The sequence below is a fragment of the Polyodon spathula genome, chromosome 29 (assembly GCF_017654505.1).
Source record: "Polyodon spathula isolate WHYD16114869_AA chromosome 29, ASM1765450v1, whole genome shotgun sequence".
NCBI classification, from domain to species: Eukaryota; Metazoa; Chordata; class Actinopteri; order Acipenseriformes; family Polyodontidae; genus Polyodon; species Polyodon spathula.
The window spans coordinates 798,888-821,368 of NC_054562.1; the positions used below are offsets into that span (position 1 = coordinate 798,888).

The 22,481-nt window shown below is 44.2% G+C and overlaps 3 protein-coding genes across 4 annotated transcripts; 1 reads left to right on the plus strand and 2 right to left on the minus strand.

Moving 5' to 3' along the window:
* Window positions 1–7,639: 7,639 nt before the first annotated feature.
* Window positions 7,640–9,706, minus strand: LOC121302502 (gastrula zinc finger protein XlCGF7.1-like). Its single transcript, XM_041232515.1, has 2 exons — window positions 9,643–9,706; window positions 7,640–8,565 (listed from the first exon to the last, which is right to left on the minus strand). Exon 2 carries the CDS (start codon window positions 8,563–8,565, stop codon window positions 7,762–7,764), a length of 804 nt encoding a protein of 267 aa, XP_041088449.1. The 5' UTR covers window positions 9,643–9,706; the 3' UTR covers window positions 7,640–7,761.
* Window positions 9,707–11,654: 1,948 nt separating this feature from the next.
* Window positions 11,655–15,825, minus strand: LOC121302503 (claudin domain-containing protein 1-like). Of its 2 annotated transcripts, none has more exons than XM_041232516.1 (5): window positions 15,741–15,825; window positions 13,209–13,563; window positions 12,967–13,074; window positions 12,477–12,614; window positions 11,655–12,211 (listed from the first exon to the last, which is right to left on the minus strand). In XM_041232516.1, the coding sequence occupies exons 2-5, from the start codon at window positions 13,495–13,497 to the stop codon at window positions 11,988–11,990; spliced, it is 759 nt and encodes a 252-aa protein (XP_041088450.1). In that variant the 5' UTR covers window positions 13,498–13,563; window positions 15,741–15,825; the 3' UTR covers window positions 11,655–11,987. The 2 variants fall into 2 exon arrangements, with proteins under 2 accessions (XP_041088450.1, XP_041088451.1); XM_041232517.1 differs by lacking the exon at window positions 15,741–15,825 and adding an exon at window positions 15,254–15,333.
* A 306-nt stretch (window positions 15,826–16,131) lies between these two features.
* On the plus strand, window positions 16,132–19,819 carry ccdc86 (coiled-coil domain containing 86). Its single transcript, XM_041232514.1, has 4 exons — window positions 16,132–16,954; window positions 17,875–18,004; window positions 18,924–18,998; window positions 19,268–19,819. The coding sequence occupies exons 1-4, from the start codon at window positions 16,299–16,301 to the stop codon at window positions 19,436–19,438; spliced, it is 1,032 nt and encodes a 343-aa protein (XP_041088448.1). The 5' UTR covers window positions 16,132–16,298; the 3' UTR covers window positions 19,439–19,819.
* The last annotated feature ends 2,662 nt before the right edge of the window (window positions 19,820–22,481 follow it).

Genomic DNA, 22,481 nt, shown 5'->3' on the forward strand with positions numbered 1-22,481 from the left:
ACTCCTGTATGGGATTGGCTGCCGGGGGGGGGGGGGGGGGGGGGGGGTTGGCTGACTTTCAACTGCGGTGATTGGAGAGCCTTGACTGTCTGTCCATATGAACATTGCGAAGCCAAAATGTATTCTCTCTCTCTCTCTCTCTCTCTCTCTCTCTCTCTCTCTCTCTCTCTCTCTCTCTCTCTCTCTCTCTCTCTCATAAATAGAACGGAGAGAACAGAATTTACCAATCAATATGTGATAAGTTCTGACAGAAGTTTTGTGCCAAAATATTGAGTTTGTTGTCGACTTTCACCCCCTGTGTAGTTTTGTCTGACTGGAGTTAGAAATAGGCAATACAAAATATCGTGAAGGTTAATTAAATCTGTCGATAAAGGGAGACGAAAATAAAATAAAATAAAATGAACCCACAACTCCAGTGTTTTTGAAATGTGCTTTATTGAAGCGAAGCCTTCCAGAATTTCAGCTGGACTTGTTACTGCAACTATAACCCAGTTCCTGACTGTCTCTCTCGGGTTTAGCATTCATTAAAGCTTGTGTGCATTGCTGATTACAGGTAGCAGTGCAAGAACAGGTGATCGATCATCACTTTTCATTTGTTGGGGTCCCTGTTTAAAAAAAAAGGAGAGATTTAAGCAATCAACATTATTGTCATCTAGTTAGTATGTAGTTTTAGCATAGAATCTCATCTAACTGCCATCAGCATTGTTTCAACCACAAACGTCATTTAGTTATCAGTTATATTAAACAATATAGATAGATAGTATAGCTCTTTAAGACCTCTTTGTTAACCAGAATGGCTTTTTTTTAACCCGAAAAGTTTGGACAGTACTTCAGGGTGGTGTGTGTGTGTGTTTCTACTCTTCTGTGTATGTTTCTGCTCGGTATTTGTCACGTCTCCATCGCGGATTGTTTACCCGGCCCTGTTTTATATCAATATAAATTATTTTTAATGGCTTTTCTATCGATAGAAAACCCTGTGGAGAACCACAGTGTAAAAGTGATGGACTGGCTGCCCACAACTCCTCACCCTGAGTTGTAATTCCTGAATGCGTCCAAGACTTCAGCAGTGTAATAACCTTTATTAATAACAATCTTTATTTTAATATAGCGCCTTTCATAGTGGAAACTATCATCATAAAGCGTGTGGCTAGGGTGTGTGAACTGTGCATCAGCAGCAGAGTCACTTACAACAACGTCTCACCCCAAAGACGCAGCACAAGGAGGTTCAGTGACTCACTCAGGGTCTCGCACAGTGAGTCAGCGGCTGAGCTGGGATTTGAATTATTATTATTATTATTTGGAAGGTGGGATTCTTGGGGTGTAAAGACGCTATAGAAATGTTCAATTGTATTGTATATTGTATTCCATTGTATTCTAGTGGAGTACTAATCTAAGAGCTAGAACGATATTGTAGCAAGACTGACAGGACAAGGCTCCGTCGATTTGTTAGGCATCCAGGACCTGCTAAGCAAAGGGGAGGGAATAAATATTTTTAAACTACCATACAATGAAACCCAACCTCTGAGATTACCCATGGAAAAAGAATACTTGCTTTTGAAAGAAAGCGCATTGAAAGTTGTTACACGTTCCCTTGCTTTCGAGTTCCACAAGATGCCCGTCTTTTATCCTTTTCACCGAGACCACGCTGAATAGGGGGAATCAACACTTATTCTTATCTAGGAATTTTAGAATATTTTTAACGTACGCCGCAACTGATTCATTCTCGGGGGAAGAGGCGAACGAGCCAAACCTGACAGCTGACCTTTTCTTTATTGATTGGAAAGATACTGCATTGCCGCGGAACACCCGGTAGCATGTTTGTTTATCTTCATTTTTCAACAGACGGAGTGCGTCTGTCAGGAGGAAATGCAAGGACTTGTATTTGAAGTTGTCTTTGTATTCCGTTAGACTTCTCCCTCCGCACCGCACGGCTTCGTTGAAGGTGCGGTAAAACTTATTTGATTCCATGGTGTATACAAAAATGGCCATGGCGTGTTCCTTTGTCATTCCAGGTGCCAGATTTACTCTTATATTGCTTGCTGTTTGCCAAGCGCTTTTAAACGCAGCGGTCTGACTCAGTTCTTTGTCAAGGATGTCGCATCGGACCTTTGTTTAGCATTTTACCGGTACAATAGGGATACTGATCGTCAAATGAATTCTTTGACATGTTCAACTCCAGATTCTGTAATTTGACCTGCAAAACAACAAATACATAAGGTATCACTCTCCATTGAGTGTCTGCAATGACTGTGTGTTTGCATAGCAGTGACTGAGTAAATCCACGTGTGCTCACACATCATCGCAATGTTATTATTACTAGATTTACAATGTGTGTCTGTAGGGTTATCTTTCGTAGTTTGCTTTGTAATCTGCTTTACCAGACCTCTCTGTGCTTTGCAATGCTTACTTACGTTTTACCAGACCTCTCTGTGCTTTACAATGATTCCCTATACTTTACCAGACCTCTTTGCGCTTTACAATGCTTCCCTATGCTTTACCAGACCTCTCTGTGCTTTACAATGCTTCCCTATGCTTTACCAGACCTCTCTGTGCTTTACAATGCTTCCCTATGCTTTACCAGACCTCTCTGTGCTTTACAATGCTTCCCTATGCTTTACCAGACCTCTCTGTGCTTTACAATGCTTCCCTATGCTTTACCAGACCTCTCTGTGCTTTACAATGCTTCCCTATGCTTTGCCAGACCTCTCTGTGCTTTACAATGCTTGCTTACCATGCTTATAAGGTAACTTATATTCCCATACGTGTAACATATTTAGTCATAGAAAGTCATCCCTAAATTCAAAATAGAATGTATCACACGCCTTCTGGAATAATGGACTCTCCTACCTTCAATCCTTCAAGCAGTACAGCAGTGGACAGCAGTAGAAATGCTTGCATTGTCTTCATTCTCATTGGCAAGAGTTAACCTGGGAATAGTTTTTATAATACTATATATATATATATATATATATATATATATATATATAGAGAGAGAGAGAGAGAGAGAGAGAGAGAGAGAGAGAGAGAGAGAGAGAGAGAGAGAGAGAGAGAGAGAGAGAATGTAGAGGAAGGCTATTGAAGAGCTTCTAAACAAGCCGAAAAAAGCTTTTTTTTTTCCTTCAACATTATCACTGCTCCAGCCCCACCCCTCTCCTTTCATACAGGAATGCTAACCAAGATTGTAAACACATTCTTGCATCTTATTTATTTTTCCATACACCAGAGCCCAATATCGATTGGTTGTATTTTGTGAATAATCAAGTGTTCTCGTTGCAATGGTCAACTATTGCCGTTTGCAACTCTCATTGAGAGCAATGTAACAATGCACTTACCAGTTACTGCACAGAGGTGTCGAGATAAAAGTTATTTTGCGACAACCAACAGACAATGAAAGGTTCACTCAGTATTTGTTCCATTTATAGACAGGTGATAAGAAGGAATATTACGTGATGCACTGCGTGCTACGTGCTACAAAACCCACAAGCCTATAGAGAGAGGGGCTTCAGTACCCGTGGCGTGTGAACTACGGGAAACATCAACCCACAGTGGAAGATTATAAACCCAGCCTAAACCAGCTCAAATTTAAAGTAAAAAGTTTTCATCCCCTCCTATTACAAACATGCATTGTATATTTTTCTTATTTTTCAAACATGCATTGTAGATTTTTCTCATTTTACAATAAATGCATTGTAAATTTTTCTCATTTTTCAACCATGCATTGTAGATTTTTCTCATTTGACAAAAATGCATGTCTATACCCTAAATGATCTCTAGTGGTAATGCAGACAGACGGACGCACTCTTCAAACTCGGTGTCTGCAGGTTTGTTCTGACAAAACCACGGGCTTCTTGAGAAAAATACAATACCTGTGGTTTGGCTGAGCAGCGACGCTTTCAGTGTGAAGTGAAACCACGACTCTACATTTCCTGACACGACAGAATGTGCAGCTACAGTTTTGCATCACCTAGAGTTTTAGGATTGAGACAATAATAATAAATAAAAATAAAAATAAACTATATGTACATAATTTAGATATTGTATTTAACATCATGTAATCAGAGAAACAAACAAAAAAAAAATGAGATCGCAATAAATAAATAAAGTCTAATACCAGAATTCATAATTAGTACAGTTAGATTTCAAAATGTCAAATTTTTCGTGAAGTACATGGTGATCTATACAAAGCGGTGTGTTAACGTAACATTATTCAGCAGATTTCATTCAAACTTTATGAAGCAGAAGGAGTTCATTCTATAAGGTGACGCAAAACTTTCGGCCAGAGTGACATAGATAAAGACAGAGTCCTCGTGGAAACACACAGCTGTGTATTGTGAAACAAGAGTCATATAATAACCTCACCCACCCATAATGAGATGTGTTTGCAGGTATACGTTTCAAGATTAAAGACCAAATGGCATTCTTTATTGGTTTTGCAAATGATTTAAATCAGATAGAGAAGAAGGATCACTTTGCATTTATTTATTTATTTTTGTGTGTGTGTAATACAGTAATACACAAAGACGCACTCATAAATATATGGAAAACTACAGTATCTAATTCAATGTGTCTAAGGCAACCTTACTTAGCAGAGCTGTATCGATTACCGTGTTAATACATATGGGAATGCTCCCACAGAGCTCCTGCAGTGTCTAGTTTAATTGCATGAGTAAGAGCGAGCAAATAACACAGGAGACAGTCAGAGTGTACTGGATTTTAAAGACAGTTGCGCCTCACAAACAGTTGAATTTACTTCTGTGGTCTTCAAATCCAACTGAAATATATATTTTTTTAATTGACACACCAAGGAAGATTCTTATACCAAATGTCTCTGCTACACCTTTGAAAAATAAAAAATAAAAATGCCCAACTCGTACAATTGTGCCTACATCAGTCATATACATTTATCTAAGTCCTTCACGCATCGTCCTCGGATCTCAACGTCTTCAGGGCGTTAGTCAACGCAAAATGCCACGCCTTGAATGGAAATCCGCTGCATTGTGTCCCTCCTGTTCTCACTGCGTTATTGAACGCAGTGTAAACGCCATCCATAGTGTAATTATAGGTTGCTGTGGCTTGGCCCAAACTCAGTTCCGGGAGCTTGTTTTCCTTCATTTTTACATGCGATGTCCCATGCTTTTTGTATTTAATTCTGATGGAAGGTATTTTTCTCTAACATCCGACATATTTGATCATCAAGGGCATCTTCAGAGAAGCCCGTTAGTATTAGGGAGTCACATTGTATCTGAAAAAAAAAACGACAGCAATAAAGAACGCAAGCAGCAGATGAGTCTCAGTTTGTTAATTGATCCGCACTGCCACTGGATTGAGATCAGTCGATTCAACGGGACGTTATCAAGGGAAATTATCCCACAGGACTGGATCTGTAGCGACTCGCCTCAAAGGCTGTAATGCATGTCGGATGTAGCGGTCGCTAGAGGGCGCTAAACACGCGGCGTGGAAATAATAATACAAACGACTTGAATAGTAGCACAGTCAGGGTTAGGGTTAGGGCTAGTTGTAGGCATTAGGTTTAGGGGTGGGGGGTAGAATTAGGGTTTAGGAGGCTAGTAGGTGCTTCCTGGCCCATCCCTATCCGTGGTGCAAGACAATCTCAAAGACGTTCTGTTTTCATCAGCAGTGAATTATCAAACAAAATTTAAATTTAAACAAAAAAAATCAATAGATGTAAAAACAGACAGGTGAAACGCCTCCTTCTTGTGCCGAATGGAGAGCTCTTTAGCAGAAATAGATTTCTGATCTGTTATGCATGAAGAGATGGCGAGTACAGGGTTCCTCAATGCAGCATGACAGCCAGCGATCAGGCAAACATTTGCTCTGTTAATTTTTAAGAAATACCAAGGTGTGTGCATTTACACTATTCGTTTCATGGAAATCTATGATAACCATAACATAAAATGCAGCATTAGTTCGGAAAGACAAACAGGTAAACCCAGAACAACGGAATCTATAGAAATACAACCTGTGGGAACTCCAGCAATGTTAGAGGGGGTGCAATTCAATATGTTAACAAGGGAACATTATTCAGCAGCTTTCACTGGACTCTATGAAGCTGAGGGAGTTCATTCTATATAGAGGGGGTGCAATTCAATATGTTAACAAGGGAACATTATTCAGCAGCTTTCACTGGACTCTATGAAGCTGAGGGAGTTCATTCTATATAGAGGGGGTGCAATTCAATATGTTAACAAGGGAACATCATTCAGCAGCTTTCACAGGACTCTATGAAGCTGAGGGAGTTCATTCTATATAGAGGGGGTGCAATTCAATATGATAACAAGGGAACATTATTCAGCAGCTTTCACTGGACTCTATGAAGCTGAGGGAGTTCATTCTATATAGAGGGGGTGCAATTCAATATGTTAACAAGGGAACATTATTCAGCAGCTTTCATTGGACTCTATGAAGCTGAGGGAGTTCATTCTATATAGAGGGGGTGGAATTCAATATGATAACAAGGGAACATTATTCAGCAGCTTTCACTGGACTCTATGAAGCTGAGGGAGTTCATTCTATATAGAGGGGGTGCAATTCAATATGTTAACAAGGGAACATTATTCAGCAGCTTTCACTGGACTCTATGAAGCTGAGGGAGTTCATTCTATATAGAGGGGGTGCAATTCAATATGTTAACAAGGGAACATTATTCAGCAGCTTTCACTGGACTCTATGAAGCTGAGGGAGTTCATTCTATATAGAGGGGGTGCAATTCAATATGTTAACAAGGGAACATTATTCAGCAGCTTTCACTGGACTCTATGAAGCTGAGGGAGTTCATTCTATATAGAGGGGGTGCAATTCAATATGTTAACAAGGGAACATTATTCAGCAGCTTTCACTGGACTCTATGAAGCTGAGGGAGTTCATTCTATATAGAGGGGGTGCAATTCAATATGTTAACAAGGGAACATTATTCAGCAGCTTTCACTGGACTGGACATTCTATGAAATTCAATATGATAAGGGAGTTCATTGAGGGAGTTCATTCTATATAGAGGGGGTGCAATTCAATATGTTAACAAGGGAACATTATTCAGCAGGGACTCTATGAAGCTGAATTCAATATGTTAACAAGGGAACATTATTGCAATTCCCTCAGCAGCTCTATTCTATATAGAGGGGGTGACTGGACTCTATGAAGCTCAGCTTCATAGAGTCCAGTGAAAGCTGCTGAATAATGTTCCCTTGTTAACATATTGAATTGCAAATACAGCATCTTTGGAACCGGCCCACTCCTGTTTGTGACATCAGCGGCTTGTGCTGAAGAAGGCCCCAGCCCCCCTCTCTCCCTCGTCATGTGATGCCTGTACGTGCTAGATTGCCAGCAGGGGATCACCACCGTGAGATTTTCTTGCAGTCAAGATTTAAAGACCCAAACAGCATTCTTTATTGGTTTGCAAATTATTTTATTAAAGCTGCATACTTAAATCAGATAGAGAAGAATAAGATGGGATCAAATTAACATTTAAGCACATGAAGACTTTTGTTTGAAGGAGATTCAGTGACTTGCTCAGGGTCTCTCACACACACACATTGAGTCAGGGGCTGCTGCAGAGTCTCTTCCAATAGGACCTCGTTTGTTTGGCGTCTCATGCGAAGGACGGAGCACAAGGAGGTTCAGTGACTTGCTCACGGTCTCTCACACACACACAGTGAGTCAGGGGCTGAGCCTGGATTTGAACCTCCTGGTAACAAGACCCTGTCTCTAACAGCTGGACCACCATAAAAAAAACACATGATCCCTCTAGTGGGTGGCAGTAGTTTCCCGTTGGCAGCAATGCGCTCTGAGCTGGTTGGAGAAGGTGAACCCTTCTCCGCAGCGAGCACAGCGATATGGCTTCTCCCCTGTGTGAAGTCTCCAGTGCTGGCTCAGGGTGCCGGCCCGCGTGAAACACTTCCCACACTCACTGCACTGGAAGGGCTTCTCCCCAGTGTGGGTGGGCTGATGCTTCCTCAGGTTCTCCAGCTGGCTGAAGCTCAGCCCGCAGTGGGAGCACTGGAAGGGCTTCTCCCCAGTGTGGGTGCGCCTGTGCTTCTTCAGATGCTCCCCCTGGCTGAAACTCTTCCCGCAGTCGGAGCAGAGGAATGGCTTCTCTCCCGAGTGGACGCGGCCGTGGGTGCGGAGGTGCTCCAGCTGTCCGAAGCTTTTCCCACATGCGCTGCAGGCGTACGGTTTCTCCCCCGTGTGGACGCGGCGGTGGGTTCGTAGGCTTCCGTAGTGGGTGAAGCTCTTCTCGCAGTCCGGGCACTGGTATGGAGTCTCCCCAGTGTGAATTCTCCAGTGTTCTTTGAGGTTGCCCAACTGGCTGAAAACCTTCCCACACTCGCTGCAGCGATAGGGTTTCTCGCCCGTGTGGGTGCGGCGGTGGGTTTGGAGGTGCCCAGAGTGGGCGAAGGTCCGCCCGCATTCGGGGCAGCGGCGGGTGGCGAGGGCAGAGAGGGCAGTCTCCTCTTCGCTTGTCGTAACCCGGATCTCTTCGGCGTCTCCCGGCTTCACAGTCGTGGGTTCCGGTTCGGGCTCCGTCTCTTTCATCGAGACGAATGCCATCTTTACAAAGAGGAAAAAGAGAGAGGATTAGACTGGACTGGAATTACATTGTAACTGCTGTTTAATATCACTAGACAGGACTGGACTTACATTGCAGGGCTGGGAATCAGACTCCTATTGCACAGCAGCATCACCCAGTCCAGGTTTTACTACCAGCTTGATCAGTCTCAGTGTGTCTAGGTAACAAGCTCAGGTGTGTCTTATTATTAAACTCCTAGTGAAACAATGCTTCCCTGTGCTTTACCACACCTCTCTGTGCTTTACAATGCTTCCCTAAGCTTTACCAGACCTCTCTGTGCTTTACAATGCTTCCCTGTGCTTTACCAGACCTCTCTGTGCTTTACAATGCTTCCCTATGCGTTACCAGACCCTCTGTGCTTTACAATGCTTCCCTGTGCTTTACCAGACCCCTCTGTGGTTTACAATGCTTCCCTATGCTTTACCAGACCTCTCTGTGCTTTACAATGCTTCCCTATGCTTTACCAGACCTCTCTGTGCTTTACAATGCTTCCCTATGCTTTACCAGACCTCTCTGTGCTTTACAATGCTTCCCTGTGCTTTACCAGACCTCTCTGTGCTTTACAATGCTTCCCTATGCTTTACCAGACCTCTCTGTGCTTTACAATGCTTCCCTATGCTTTACCAGACCTCTCTGTGCTTTACAATGCTTCCCTATGCTTTACCAGACCTCTCTGTGCTTTACAATGCTTCACTATGCTTTACCACACCTCTCTGTGCTTTACAATGCTTCCCTGTGCTTTACCAGACCTCTCTGTGCTTTACAATGCTTGACAGCGGCAATCGAATTTGTGCCATGAAAAAATAACGCACACAAAAAACAAAACATTTTATTAAGCTGTGCAATTCTTCTGTGATAATAAATGAAACTTTTTATTATTATTATTATTATTATTATTATTATTATTATTATTATTATTTAAACGGCAGCAAAAATAAATACACGAGACAGTAAACTCGAAGAATGAAAGCACTTTTTTAAAAAATAAAACGGAGATTGCTATTCACGTAATTTTTGTTTTTTAATTCATTGTTGTAACACCCCATGCCTTTGTTTACCTTCCTTCCTTCTCTCTCTCACGTTTACGTTTGTCAGCAAAGGCCTCTGGGACTTGGAGGCGCAAACCAGCCGCGCCGCAATGCTTCTGGGAGTTGTAGTTCTTAAGTGAATCGTCCCACGTTTCTCTTTTGGTTTCTAAATGTTATTTTAATTGCGACGCAAAAAAAACAGACGGGGTGTTCAGATAGAGCCACGCCTCCGTTTATCCCTCACAGTGTCAACCTTAATAAAATGTGTACCAAGTTTGATCTGAATTAGACAGGCGTTTCCACTAGAATCTGTTATTCCCAGTAACTAAAAGCATTCACAATCCTATAAGGTATTGGTAATGTCGGCCCAGGGGGACCTGAATAAAGAAACAAGGACCAGGGGTCGCAAATGGAGAGAAGATAAAGGGGCATTCGGAAAACAGGTGGCACTTTTTCACCCAGAGAATCGTGAGAGCTTCTCTTGTTTGTAAACTTTTACAACATTTGAAAATGTTTTCTCCCCCCGAGGGGGGGAGGGGGGGGGGGGGGGGGGGTTAGGGTTAGGGTTAGGGTTAGGGGGGTTTAGAAAGGAGAGAGAAATTTAACCCAAAACACCGTGGCACCGAACACATTATATTGTCGTTTTATTTGGTAATGAAAACAAACAGAAGAAATAATAATAATATATTTTTTTTTAAAATACGTTATCTGCATCATTTTAAACACAGCAAAAAAGAAATGTCATTTCACAAAAAAAAAAAGTTAAATATAATTTTTTGTTGTTGTTGTTGCATTAAAATAAGATCTATAACCACCATTGTATATTCAATTACAGTATTACTGAGTTTAATTTTGTGAGGAATTGGTGAAGGAGCAAGCCTGCCCTGGACTGAAGGGAGCCCCCTTTCTCTTAGGGGGGGCGAGGGAGGGAGGGAGCAGTTCAGTCTCCGTGCCTCAAGCCTGCCCTGGACTGGAGGGAGCCCCCTTTCTCTTAGATATTCAATATAAATGTAAAGCAATTTAAATCTGTCACATGATTTGAATGGAAATCGCAGGGCTGTCTGGCTGTTAGGATTCTCCAGAATGGCTCACAGCCTGGTAAAGGCAGGATTCAGAGTAAAAACTCAAGGTGGGAGCAAAACAATACAAGTCTGAACGATTTCAAACACAGGCTCTTGGTAACAATTCAAATGAGATGCGAGGTTGTCTCTACTTAAGACAATTGCAAAAGCAGTTTAAAACACACGAATCACAATGAGAATCGGAACACAGAACGAACCATGCAAAAAAATCTTATTAGAAGTGGTCACATCCCACCCCCAAAAATCAAACAAAACCTTCATTTAAACCTCCTCTCTTTCAAGTACATGACACTGCCCAGCGATTTATACCTATAAAAATAAACATCAAAATGGTGACTTCCTTTAAAACACAATTTTGAGACGATACAACAAAATACTCAACTTGAGAGTATGATACAGTGGCACTTCAAAAAAACACAGCTACTGCTGGCTGAGCTGACCAATTTCTGCTGCCATGACCATAATTAATAGAAGTAGGTTCTAGGTTCAAGAAATGTTTACAAAGTGGTTCTAGGCTTCGGGTTCTAGAATGGTTCTAGTTTCCCCAAGTTGTTTTTTTTTAAAAAAAAAATCTCACATGTTCTAGGTTATATGGGCTCTTGTTCTGGGTTCTAGAGTGGAGATGTACTAAAATTTAAGTGTGTTTTAGTTCTAGGTCAGCCCCCCGAGTTTTGTGCACTAGACAGTGCTGGACACAACTTTTACAGAGTGGTTAGTCCCCGTCCCCCTCATGTGTAATAATAATGTTCTGTGGTTCTAGAGTGGACCTAGGTTTCCTGTTCCAGAGTGTTCTGGACACATGGTCATTTTATATAGAGTGGTACTTGTTTTTTTTTTTTTGTTGTTGTAATTGTGATAAAGTTCTGTGGTTCTAGATTGACCCTAGGATTCCTGTTCTAGACTGCTCCGAATACACTAACCTTTTTGTAGAGTGGTACTTGTTTACTTTTTATTTTCTTATTTATTTTTTAAGTGTAATAAAGTTACTTCATTCAAGAGTGGCTCTGGGTTTCTTGTTATAGACGGTTCACGATACACAATATATGTAATAATAATAATAATAATAATAATAATAATAATTTTACATAGTGATTCTCAGCTCTTCTGTGGTATTGCCCTAATTCTAAAAAGCTGGTTCACACTTCAATCACAGCGACTCACTTCAGAGCACAAATTCGAGAGGCGAATCTCTCCGGCATCACACTACCGCGAGACTGAAGGACGGACGGATGTGGGGGGGGGGTTCCAGGGTTCCAGAGATGTTCCGGTTCTAGGTTCTCGTTCCGCTGTCTCTCAGGCGACCCTGTAGGCCTGTATCCGCGAGTACTCCTTTCGGCTGGAGCGGGATGCCCAGATGAACAGCGAGGCCGCCATGAACTGCAGGGGGGCAGACACCGCGGCCAGCCAGAAAGACCAGCCGTACTCCCCCCGCGGAGCCCCGTCCGGGAGCTCCAAGCGTTCGTGCAGCAGCTGGACCCCAGCCACAAAGCACCCGATCGCCCCCAGAGTGCAGAGCCCTACAAGGGGGGGGGGGGGGTAACAAAATAAAAACCACACACACACACACACACACAAAAAACATTGTGAGTGAGGCAGCCTGGTCGGACACACACTGCCCCCAGTGTACATGGGGATCAAAGCAAATATTTCTTTCAAGAAAAACTCATCGTATCGTCCTTTTCCAAGCTAATTTGAAGCGACAGACAGCGCACAGAATCGCCAGCCTCTCATTTCTGCCTTCACCCTGCCTCTGGAAGCCTGGGAGGGTTCTAGGGTTCTTACCTGAAAGGAGGTGCAAGACCCCGGTCCCCATGGTGGGGTACATGCTACGACAGGCGCAGGCACACATCGCGATGAGCGCCCCGAAAAGCATGAGCCCCAGGCTGACGAACGGGAGCAGGAACTGACATCGCCACAAATCTGTGAAACACACAGGACATCAAGGGAGGAAGAGGCAGACAGAGAGAGAGAGAGAGACAGACACCGCCCCGTGCCCCCAGAATCCGGTCTACTGAACTGCTAAAGAACGTCGATGCCAAGTTTCGTGACAGCGGGATCGGTGCTCCGCCAGGTATCGTCAGTGTTTAACACACGCACGCACACACACACACACGCACACGCACACGCACACGTGTTCTTCATTCAAAAACTACTTGGTGATCACGCAACGAGCGGCAATGCAAGCTTCTGTTACCATACGATGACCGGTGCAAAGAAAGATCGCGATTCACATGAATAGCTCCCCAACGGCCGTGCAGATTCATCGACTCACAGGTTCTGATCAAGTCCTCTCCGCTGTTGTGGTTTCCCGGTTCCTGGTACTTTGGGGCGAACTGGTTCTGGAGAGAGAAGCTCACGCAGCGAGTCACCATCTTCGGATCTGAAACGAGAACGGGGTCCAACAATTACACAGAGAAAGACTTCTAGTGGAAACGTCTGCCACTGAATTTACACTGAAGACGCTGAGAGAGACTTCTAGTGGAAACTATTGCCGTTGAATTTCTTTCCACTGACCTGGAGAGCGATACCAGTACAAGTCGCTGGAAACCACTATGCACCGCTTCCACAATCCCAGCGTGCCGTTCATCTTGAAGAGCGTGTCGCTGTAGGCCTTCTCATCAAACTCGCCCTCCAGGAAGTCCTCCTTCATCTGGCCGAAGTCCGTCGTGCCGTTGTCGGCCCCTGCTGGCTGGCTGTGGTACTCATACCAGGAGTCAGTGCCGATGGCCGCGCAGAGGTACACCGCGGAGAGGAGGCTGAGGACCGAGGCGATCACCAGGGCCGTGACGAAGCGGTTATCCATCGCCAAAACCGGGGCGGATCGAGAAAGGGGCAATCAGGCTGGCGGGCTGGCAGACGGGAGTGGAGCCTGTCAAAAAAAAAAAAAAAATCTTGAATTGGCATACTGGATCTACCCCCCCCCTCCCCTCCAAGATGCTACCAGAGAACCGCTTCGTCTCTCAACCCCTCCCTGTTCAGTCTGCGCTGGTAGATCTCTTGATCGCCCCCTCCTGGTCTGCGCTGGACTCGCCTGACCTCAGCGCCTAGTCACTGGATCCTCAGCTGACGCGCTATCCAGCACTATTGCACTGCTAATCTGTCACTGTAGATATAACTCGCTGTGATGCTAACTTGTAGCCTCCTAGTTCATGTTCTATTCTAGCAGTGTTATTATTATACACGGCATCCTAGTTCATATTGGATTCTAGCAGTGTTATTATTATACACAGCATCCTAGTTCATATTGGATTCTAGCAGTGTTATTATTATACACGGCATCCTAGTTCATATTGTATTCTAGCAGTGTTATTATTATACACAGCATCCTAGTTCATATTGTATTCTAGCAGTGTTATTATTATACACAGCATCCTAGTTCATATTGGATTCTAGCAGTGTTATTATTATACACGGCCTCCTAGTTCATATTGTATTCTAGCAGTGTTATTATTATACACAGCATCCTAGTTCATATTGGATTCTAGCAGTGTTATTATTATACACAGCATCCTAGTTCATATTGTATTCTAGCAGTGTTATTATTATACACAGCATCCTAGTTCATATTGTATTCTAGCAGTGTTATTATTATACACAGCATCCTAGTTCATATTGTATTCTAGCAGTGTTATTATTATACACAGCATCCTAGTTCATATTGTATTCTAGCAGTGTTATTATTATACACGGCATCCTAGTTCATATTGGATTCTAGCAGTGTTATTATTATACACAGCATCCTAGTTCATATTGTATTCTAGCAGTGTTATTATTATACACAGCATCCTAGTTCATATTGTATTCTAGCAGTGTTATTATTATACACGGCATCCTAGTTCATATTGTATTCTAGCAGTGTTATTATTATACACAGCATCCTAGTTCATATTGTATTCTAGCAGTGTTATTATTATACACGGCATCCTAGTTCATATTGGATTCTAGCAGTGTTATTATTATACACAGCATCCTAGTTCATATTGTATTCTAGCAGTGTTATTATTATACACAGCATCCTAGTTCATATTGGATTCTAGCAGTGTTATTATTATACACAGCATCCTAGTTCATATTGTATTCTAGCAGTGTTATTATTATACACAGCATCCTAGTTCATATTGTATTCTAGCAGTGTTATTATTATACACAGCATCCTAGTTCATATTGTATTCTAGCAGTGTTATTATTATACACAGCATCCTAGTTCATATTGTATTCTAGCAGTGTTATTATTATACACAGCATCCTAGTTCATATTGTATTCTAGCAGTGTTATTATTATACACGGCATCCTAGTTCATATTGGATTCTAGCAGTGTTATTATTATACACAGCATCCTAGTTCATATTGTATTCTAGCAGTGTTATTATTATACACAGCATCCTAGTTCATATTGTATTCTAGCAGTGTTATTATTATCAGCGCTTACTGTAAACTGCACTGTGTTTAAATATGAAGCCTGCATTGTAACCCTGTCTGTGCTGCCCTGTGACACCTGTGCGAGTCCTCTGGGATAAAGCAGGGGTCTGGCAAAAATGAACAACGATTAAAGACATACTTCACCAATCCAAGGGCTGTGCTCAAAGGGTCGAAGGTTTGTTCTCTTAGCCACGGGGCTCAAAGCTCGCTCTACAGTTTCTAAGGTAGAAATGCATGGTTATTAGTTGTCCTGTTACGGTAGTCAGATCTGACGGTGACTCGCACCCTGCTTGGACTGGGACGTGTTATATCGGTCTCTGTTTCTGCCGATGCGCGTTTGCAATTATTTTAAATCGGCGCGACCCTGCAGGAGCACCAGTCGCGTGTATTTACAATTTGCACTGATATAAAATAAACAGGATTACTGTTCTGCATGGCGGATCTTTTAATGCAAATTCACCCGAGGCTCGTTTCAGTAAGTTTACGGCTACTTCATTTCACTGTGTTGTTCTGTCTTATCACCATAGTGACTGAAATAATTAATAATAATAACCACTACATATCGAATTGAAGCGACAATACCTATTGTAAAGATTAGATTCTTTTAAAAAATTATTATTTCGCACCCTTTTGTTTCCGCTTGCAGACCTCTTCCAAAGACGTTACGTGACGTCGGGGACAAAACGTGCTCGCAGGGCTTTCTGGGTTTTGTAGTCGCTGCCAAGAAGCCCAAAACAAGCCCAAACAAAGCCCGAACAAGCCTAAAAGAAGCCCAAAAGAAGCCCAACCCACTTCAGAGGCGGGGAGGGGGAGATTATTATTATTATTATTATTATTATTATTATTATTATTTGTTTTTTAAGAATATAGAAAAAGGCTCGTTTGGAAAAGTATTTCTGGGGTGGGGTGCGGTGGGGTGTGATTGAACTCCAGCCCGACAGGCGGCGCAAACGCGCATTGAACGCGAGAGTTGTGGGAGCACAGCAAAGCAACGCGACGCTTGTTTTCAGATGCATGGATGTCTATGGTCAGAGACGCGTGTAAAGTGCGAGCTGGGGATCTCTCTCCTCCCCCTCTGGTGATATCCACGCGTGTGCGTGTTTTTGCAGCAGGTTTCCGTCGCACGCAAACTTTGCTTTTTGCTTAAAGAATTTTGCATTAAAATCATCTCACCGTCCACAGCAATGCCGCGGCGCAGTCAAAGAACCAAACCCGAACTGGAGCCTCCGCAGACATCGGAACCGCCCACGGGAGCCGAGCTGGGACTGGAGCCGGAGGGAACAGCGACCCGAAGCAGGACTGCCCGCCGCAGCCGGGTCACGGTGCCGGAACCGGGGCAAACTCCCACCGCCAGTAAAACACGCAGCCGAAAATCGGTGCACGTTTTTGAGACTGCTGCTGGCGGAGCGGAACCGGTTATTGAAACCGAAGAGGAGTCGGGTTCAAACGGGACGATTCGGCCAGCAGAGACGGTAGATGCTACCGAGGGGCTAAAAACGGATTTGAGAAAGATCAAAGTGAGCGAAATAAAGTCGCCACAAACGGACTTATCCGTGACGAAAGCTAGCCAGGACCCTCCTCCAACAAGCGATGCTAATATTAATATTAATAACGAGGCAGCCGAGCCAACCCCCGAACCGACAGCGGGTACTGACACCGGCGAGGTGCATGGTCCCGGACAAGGCGTGACGAGTGAGAAAGAGAACGTCAGCGGCGTGCCAGCCAAGAGAATAAAGTTGGACGGTAAACGCCCGACTGGATCCGAACCGAACCGGCTACTGTTGGTTCCGTTAGGGAAACCCAAATCTGGAAGAATCTGGAAAGAGCGTCACAAAAAAAGGTAATTTTAAAATAAAACACACACACACACACATACCTGATATACTCGATAACTGAAGCTAGATAATTTTGATACCAAGTTTTGTCACGATCGGATAAGCGGTTCTTCAGATACACGATAACATGAGACGTGCTTACGCTAGGAACGCCTCGGCTGCATCACTAGACTAGCTGAGGGTGAGGAACGTGGTTCGCGTTGCCTGCAGCATGTAGGGCTGGGAATGAGACTCCCGCTGCACAGCAGTGTGATCCAGTCCTGCTTTCACTAGGAGTTTAATAATCAGACTCCCGCTGCACAGCAGTGTGATCCAGTCCTGCTTTCACTAGGAGTTTAATAATCAGACTCCCGCTGCACAGCAGTGTGATCCGGTCCTGCTTTCACTAGGAGTTTAATAATCAGACTCCCGCTGCACAGCAGTGTGATCCAGTCCTGCTTTCACTAGGAGTTTAATAATCAGACTCCCGCTGCACAGCAGTGTGATCCAGTCCTGCTTTCACTGGGAGTTTAATAATCAGACTCCCGCTGCACAGCAGTGTGATCCAGTCCTGCTTTCACTAGGAGTTTAATAATCAGACTCCCGCTGCACAGCAGTGTGATCCAGTCCTGCTTTCACTAGGAGTTTAATAATCAGACACACCTGAGCTTGTTCCCTAGACACACTGGGGCTGATCAAGCTGGTAGTGAAACCTGGACTGGATCACACTGCTGTGCAATAGGAGTCAGATTTCTATAGGTTGATGTAATGGTTTTGACCATCGCTGTAGTTCTGTAGATCTATAGTTCTGTATATGGAGCGAGAGAGAGAAATAGAAAGACATGTAGATAGAGATGTATAGATAGATATATAAATGAGAATATGTTTTGTGTTGTAAGATTACCTGCGCAGTGTTGAAAACGTTAACGCGGATGTCGTTTGTCAGGTTTTCGAACATGGTCAGCGACAAGCCGCTGAAAACTTCCTGGGAGAAAAAAATGAAGGCAAAGGAGGAGAAGAAACTGACCAAGGATTTAGCCAATCAGCTGAAGGAAGACAAGGCCAAAGAGAAGGAGGTAAGAGGGGGCTGGCTGGTCCCAGCGCTTAGAGGAAAGGGGTGTGGTACCAGGAGGTTCAAATCACCCGGCTCACACTGACTCACTGTGTGTGTGCGAGAGACCCTGAGCGAGTCACTGAACCTCCTTGTGCGCCGTCCTTCGCATGAGACGCCAAGCAAACGAGGTCCTATTGGAAGAGACTCTGCAGCAGCCCCTGACTCACTGTGTGTGTGTGAGAGACCCTGAGCGAGTCACTGAACCTCCTTGTGCGCCGTCCTTCGCATGAGACGCCAAACAAACGAGGTCCTATTGGAAGAGGCTCTGCAGCAGCCCCTGACTCACTGTGTGTGTGTGAGAGACCCTGAGCAAGTCACTGAACCTCCTTGTGCTCCGTCCTTCGGATGAGACGCCAAACAAACGAGGTCCTATTGGAAGAGACTCTGCAGCAGCAGCGGTTGTTGATGATGCAGAGTTCACCCTCCTAGTCTCTGTGAGTCGCTTTGAATAAAAGTGTCTGCTAAATGACTCTAATAATAATAATAGGTTTAGAAACAGGGTTTCAGGGTCATTTCCTGTCTTTAATTGCAATGCCCTTTCCAGTTTATTTGTTAAAATCGATTACATTTCAAGTATATTTTTAAAGTCGCTGTAATGCACAGCTTGGCCACCAGGGGGCTCTTCAATAATGTCAGCGTTTAAGTTGAATTGAAATTCGTGCCGCAGAACAATGTTGCACTAATTGTGTGTGTGTGAGATCTACAGTATATAGACACTGTGTGTGTTTATGTGATATGAGGACTCTTCAGACTTCTTTTCTGTCACTAACCAACCAGCTTCTTCCCCCCTGTTGAGTGACAGGCCTGCCAGCCAAAGACAGCTAGACAGTAACAGAAGTCAGCCATGAAATCCACTCTCCCTGTTCTTCCTTTTCTACCAGGACAAGAGAAAACGAAGGGAGGAGAATCTCAAAAGAAAGCAAGAGAATGAAAGGAAGTCGGAAATTGTTCAAGTGGTGAGTGTGGTTCTGTTTGGTGGCGGTTCGTGTTTATATCTGCCTGTCTGGAGCAGCACTCGTCCGACCGTGATGAGACTCGCGCAGGACCTTCGTTCGTTACTAAGGGTGTGTAAACAGTGGATTCAGTGTTCTGCAGTGGTCTGTAGTCTCTGGAGCACAGCAAGGTTCTCAGTAAGCCGCGTGGGGGAGGGGATGGGAACGAGAGCGATTTGGTTTAAAAGGTGTTTAATTTTTGCACATGGCGTGCGTTCCTTTTTCCCTCCTAGATCCGAAACCCGGCCAAGATGAAACGCATGAAGAGGAAGCAGCTGCGACGGATCGAAAAACGAGACACCCTCGCCCTCCTCCAGAAAAACAAGAACAAAGCGGAACCCGGGAGCGGCCGGCCCAGAGTGCCGGGGAAGGCTAAGACCGGCGCGCCGGAGCACGCGGACTGACCCCCCACCCCCCAGGTGTTGCTAGGAGACGACGGAACCATTCCATTCCCGGGAGATGGTTTTTCAGTTGGGTTGGCGACTCTCTCGTTCCCTCTGTCTATGTCTCTTGTCTCAAGTCTTTTTCTTCTCTTTGTCTGTCTCTTAGTCTCTCTGTCATGTTTACATGTAGCGCGTCTCTCTCATTATATTATCAACAACAGAGAAAGACAAGGAGAGGTGATTCTTTTTATTGCAAGTGTTCCATTGAAGTGTTCCAGGAGGGAGTCGTGGAAATGAATCTTCTTCAGTCAGAGACCCCGAACCCCGCGGCTTGTTCATCTGATAAGGGACTCGGTCAGATCTGTGTGCGTTTTCTTAATAAAGTTGTGCGTGGTTGATAAAGCTGCGTGTTTATTGTGTGTAACGAATCTGGAAGCTGGCTGGAACTCCCTGTTCTGTCAGCAGGAACGAGACTCTCTCTGTAGAACCTGTGAGGAACGTGCTTGGTTAGAGTCGTCTGAGTAAACAATGTGTGTGTATATAATATTATATATAACATTCGAATGAAGTTTGCAGTGGTAACCACAGCAGGATGTTGAAGGAGAAGCTCTTTGTCGCTCGGCCACCTCGACCGATCTCTTACAAGTCATCTGCTTTTTCATCCATCGTGATCACACACACGCACACACACACACACACACACACACACGCGCGCGCAGACTGAGACAGACACACAGACTCGGACAGAGACTGAATAAGAGCCCCCTAGCGGAGAGTCTCTCGGTGTTCGCTTCTTGTAGCCTTTGTTGAAAGTGAAAGCACTTTGCCGTTTGGCAGCGGTGTCTGATTTCTTGAAAGTCAGGTGACTATACATCTCTCCCCCCAGGGAGGGGGGGGGCCACCTCACCACATGCACACCCGGAATTTCCCAGCACACCATCAACAGAGGCCAGTGTATTCCCCCTTTCAATAGCACCAGGGACAGTCAGCAACGAACGGGGGAATCGGAAAACACCAAACTGCCCTGTTGTGGTTTACCAGCTCCAGGTAAAACACCCTTCGGGAGCTTAACCCCTTACCTGCGGCTTTCCCTAACCCCGACAGGGGGGGGTTCTGACTACCTGTACGACGAAACATCAGCCCCCCCCCCCCCCCCCCCCCCTCGTCCCCCCCTCCCCACTTCAAGGAAAGCAACACATCTATGAAAACTAATAATAATTTCCACGCTGATAAGCACAGGCTTTCGTTAGAGATCAATCCAAGCTGATTCGCACGCCTGCCCTGGACTGGTAAACAAGATGTGTTTGTAAATGCATTTCAAAAGCTTCTTAACCGTCCTGCTATGTTCAGAATTTAGGTACAGCTGTTCTGTTTTGGATCATATTGACCGGATTTAAAACAGCCTTAAATTGATTAACTGTTTTTATTTGTAAAGGTTTGACTCTTTTCTGCTCTTTTAGTCCAGGAGCTGTGATAAAACTTCTTTGACTGCCAGCCTGGGAGCTCCTCATTCTGGAGTGTCTTTACCAGTGAGATGCTGTTGCAATACTGACAGAGAAAATGAGGCTCTGCCATGTAGCTATAGTGTTTTGTTTATAAATATCTCCAGACAGGTGCAGCCATTTCCAGAAATAATAATACAAATATAATAATAATAATAATAATAACACATTGAAAAAGTTTTTTTTATTTCTGCGCACAGATTCACGTAGATAAACGCCAGGGGTCACGGTGACCCGAAACATTTTATTTGTACACATGAAACCTAACAGGAGGGTTAAGAATCTCTTCCCTCTTATTAGCCTGGTCAGCAGTCTGCAGGTATTCTGAATGCAAAACCAGCCAAGCCTTTCAAATCCATTCTCTCACCTCTTATTAACTTTAGAGAAGTCTGGTAAAGCATAGGGAAGCATTGTAAAGCACAGAGAGGTCTGGTAAAGCATAGGGAAGCATTGTAAAGCACAGAGAGGTCTGGTAAAGCACAGGGAAGCCTTGTAAAGCACAGAGAGGTCTGGTAAAGCATAGGGAAGCATTGTAAAGCACAGAGAGGTCTGGTAAAGCATAGGGAAGCATTGTAAAGCACAGAGAGGTCTGGTAAAGCATAGGGAAGCATTGTAAAGCACAGAGAGGTCTGGTAAAGCATAGGGAAGCATTGTAAAGCACAGAGAGGTCTGGTAAAGCATAGGGAAGCATTGTAAAGCACAGAGAGGTCTGGTAAAGCACAGGGAAGCATTGTAAAGCACAGAGAGGTCTGGTAAAGCATAGGGGAGCATTGTAAAGCACAGAGAGGTCTGGTAAAGCATAGGGAAGCATTGTAAAGCACAGAGAGGTCTGGTAACGCATAGGGAAGCATTGTAAAGCACAGAGAGGTCTGGTAAAGCATAGGGAAGCATTGTAAAGCACAGAGAGGTCTGGTAAAGCACAGGGAAGCATTGTAAAGCACAGAGAGGTCTGGTAAAGCACAGGGAAGCATTGTAAAGCACAGAGAGGTCTGGTAAAGCATAGGGAAGCATTGTAAAGCACAGAGAGGTCTGGTAAATCATAGGGAAGCATTGTAAAGCACAGAGAGGTCTGGTAAAGCACAGTGAAGCACTGTAAAGCACAAAGAGGTCTGGTGAAGTTTTTAATTAGACTATGCATTTTAATTACCACGGGCGCAACATTGTCACAGTGCAATAATGTCGTGCGAAAGCACCCTGAAATGCAGAATTGCTGATTATAACGACAGTTGGCTTCGCTTCAGGGACTTTCCTGTTGGTGTGGGCTATATAGCAAGAATGTCAAACGCGGATATCATTTGAAACAGACGAGAGACAGAGAGAGACAGAGAGACAGAGAGAGAGAGAATGGAGACGTGCCTTGCGCTACAACCCCAGGTACGCTGCGGATTCCCCGGTGTTATTACTGCAATGAAATATTTAATTAAAGATCGTATATTTTCTTCTTTCGAGAACTGCTTAGAAAGCTGCTGTCAAAGATGTTCTTTCTTCAGTCCAGGATACGAAATTGATACCCGACTGAAACGATCTCTCTGTGCTGCGATTAAGGGTTGAATTTTCAAGCA

What these genes read in the sequence shown, in the direction of transcription:
- LOC121302502 (XM_041232515.1), bottom strand. Translation starts at nt 8,565, where the DNA reads ATGGCATTCGTCTCGATGAAAGAGACGGAGCCCGAACCGGAACCCACG.
- LOC121302503 (XM_041232516.1), bottom strand. Translation starts at nt 13,497, where the DNA reads ATGGATAACCGCTTCGTCACGGCCCTGGTGATCGCCTCGGTCCTCAGC. An exon ending in AGAGGACTTGATCAGAACCT is followed by an intron (nt 12,615 to 12,966) that starts GTGAGTCGATGA and finishes TGTGTTTCACAG; the next exon opens with ATTTGTGGCGATGTCAGTTC. An exon ending in GGTCTTGCACCTCCTTTCAG is followed by an intron (nt 12,212 to 12,476) that starts GTAAGAACCCTA and finishes CCCCCCTTGTAG; the next exon opens with GGCTCTGCACTCTGGGGGCG.
- ccdc86 (XM_041232514.1), top strand. Translation starts at nt 16,299, where the DNA reads ATGCCGCGGCGCAGTCAAAGAACCAAACCCGAACTGGAGCCTCCGCAG. An exon ending in AAAGAGCGTCACAAAAAAAG is followed by an intron (nt 16,955 to 17,874) that starts GTAATTTTAAAA and finishes GTCGTTTGTCAG; the next exon opens with GTTTTCGAACATGGTCAGCG. An exon ending in AGTCGGAAATTGTTCAAGTG is followed by an intron (nt 18,999 to 19,267) that starts GTGAGTGTGGTT and finishes TTTCCCTCCTAG; the next exon opens with ATCCGAAACCCGGCCAAGAT.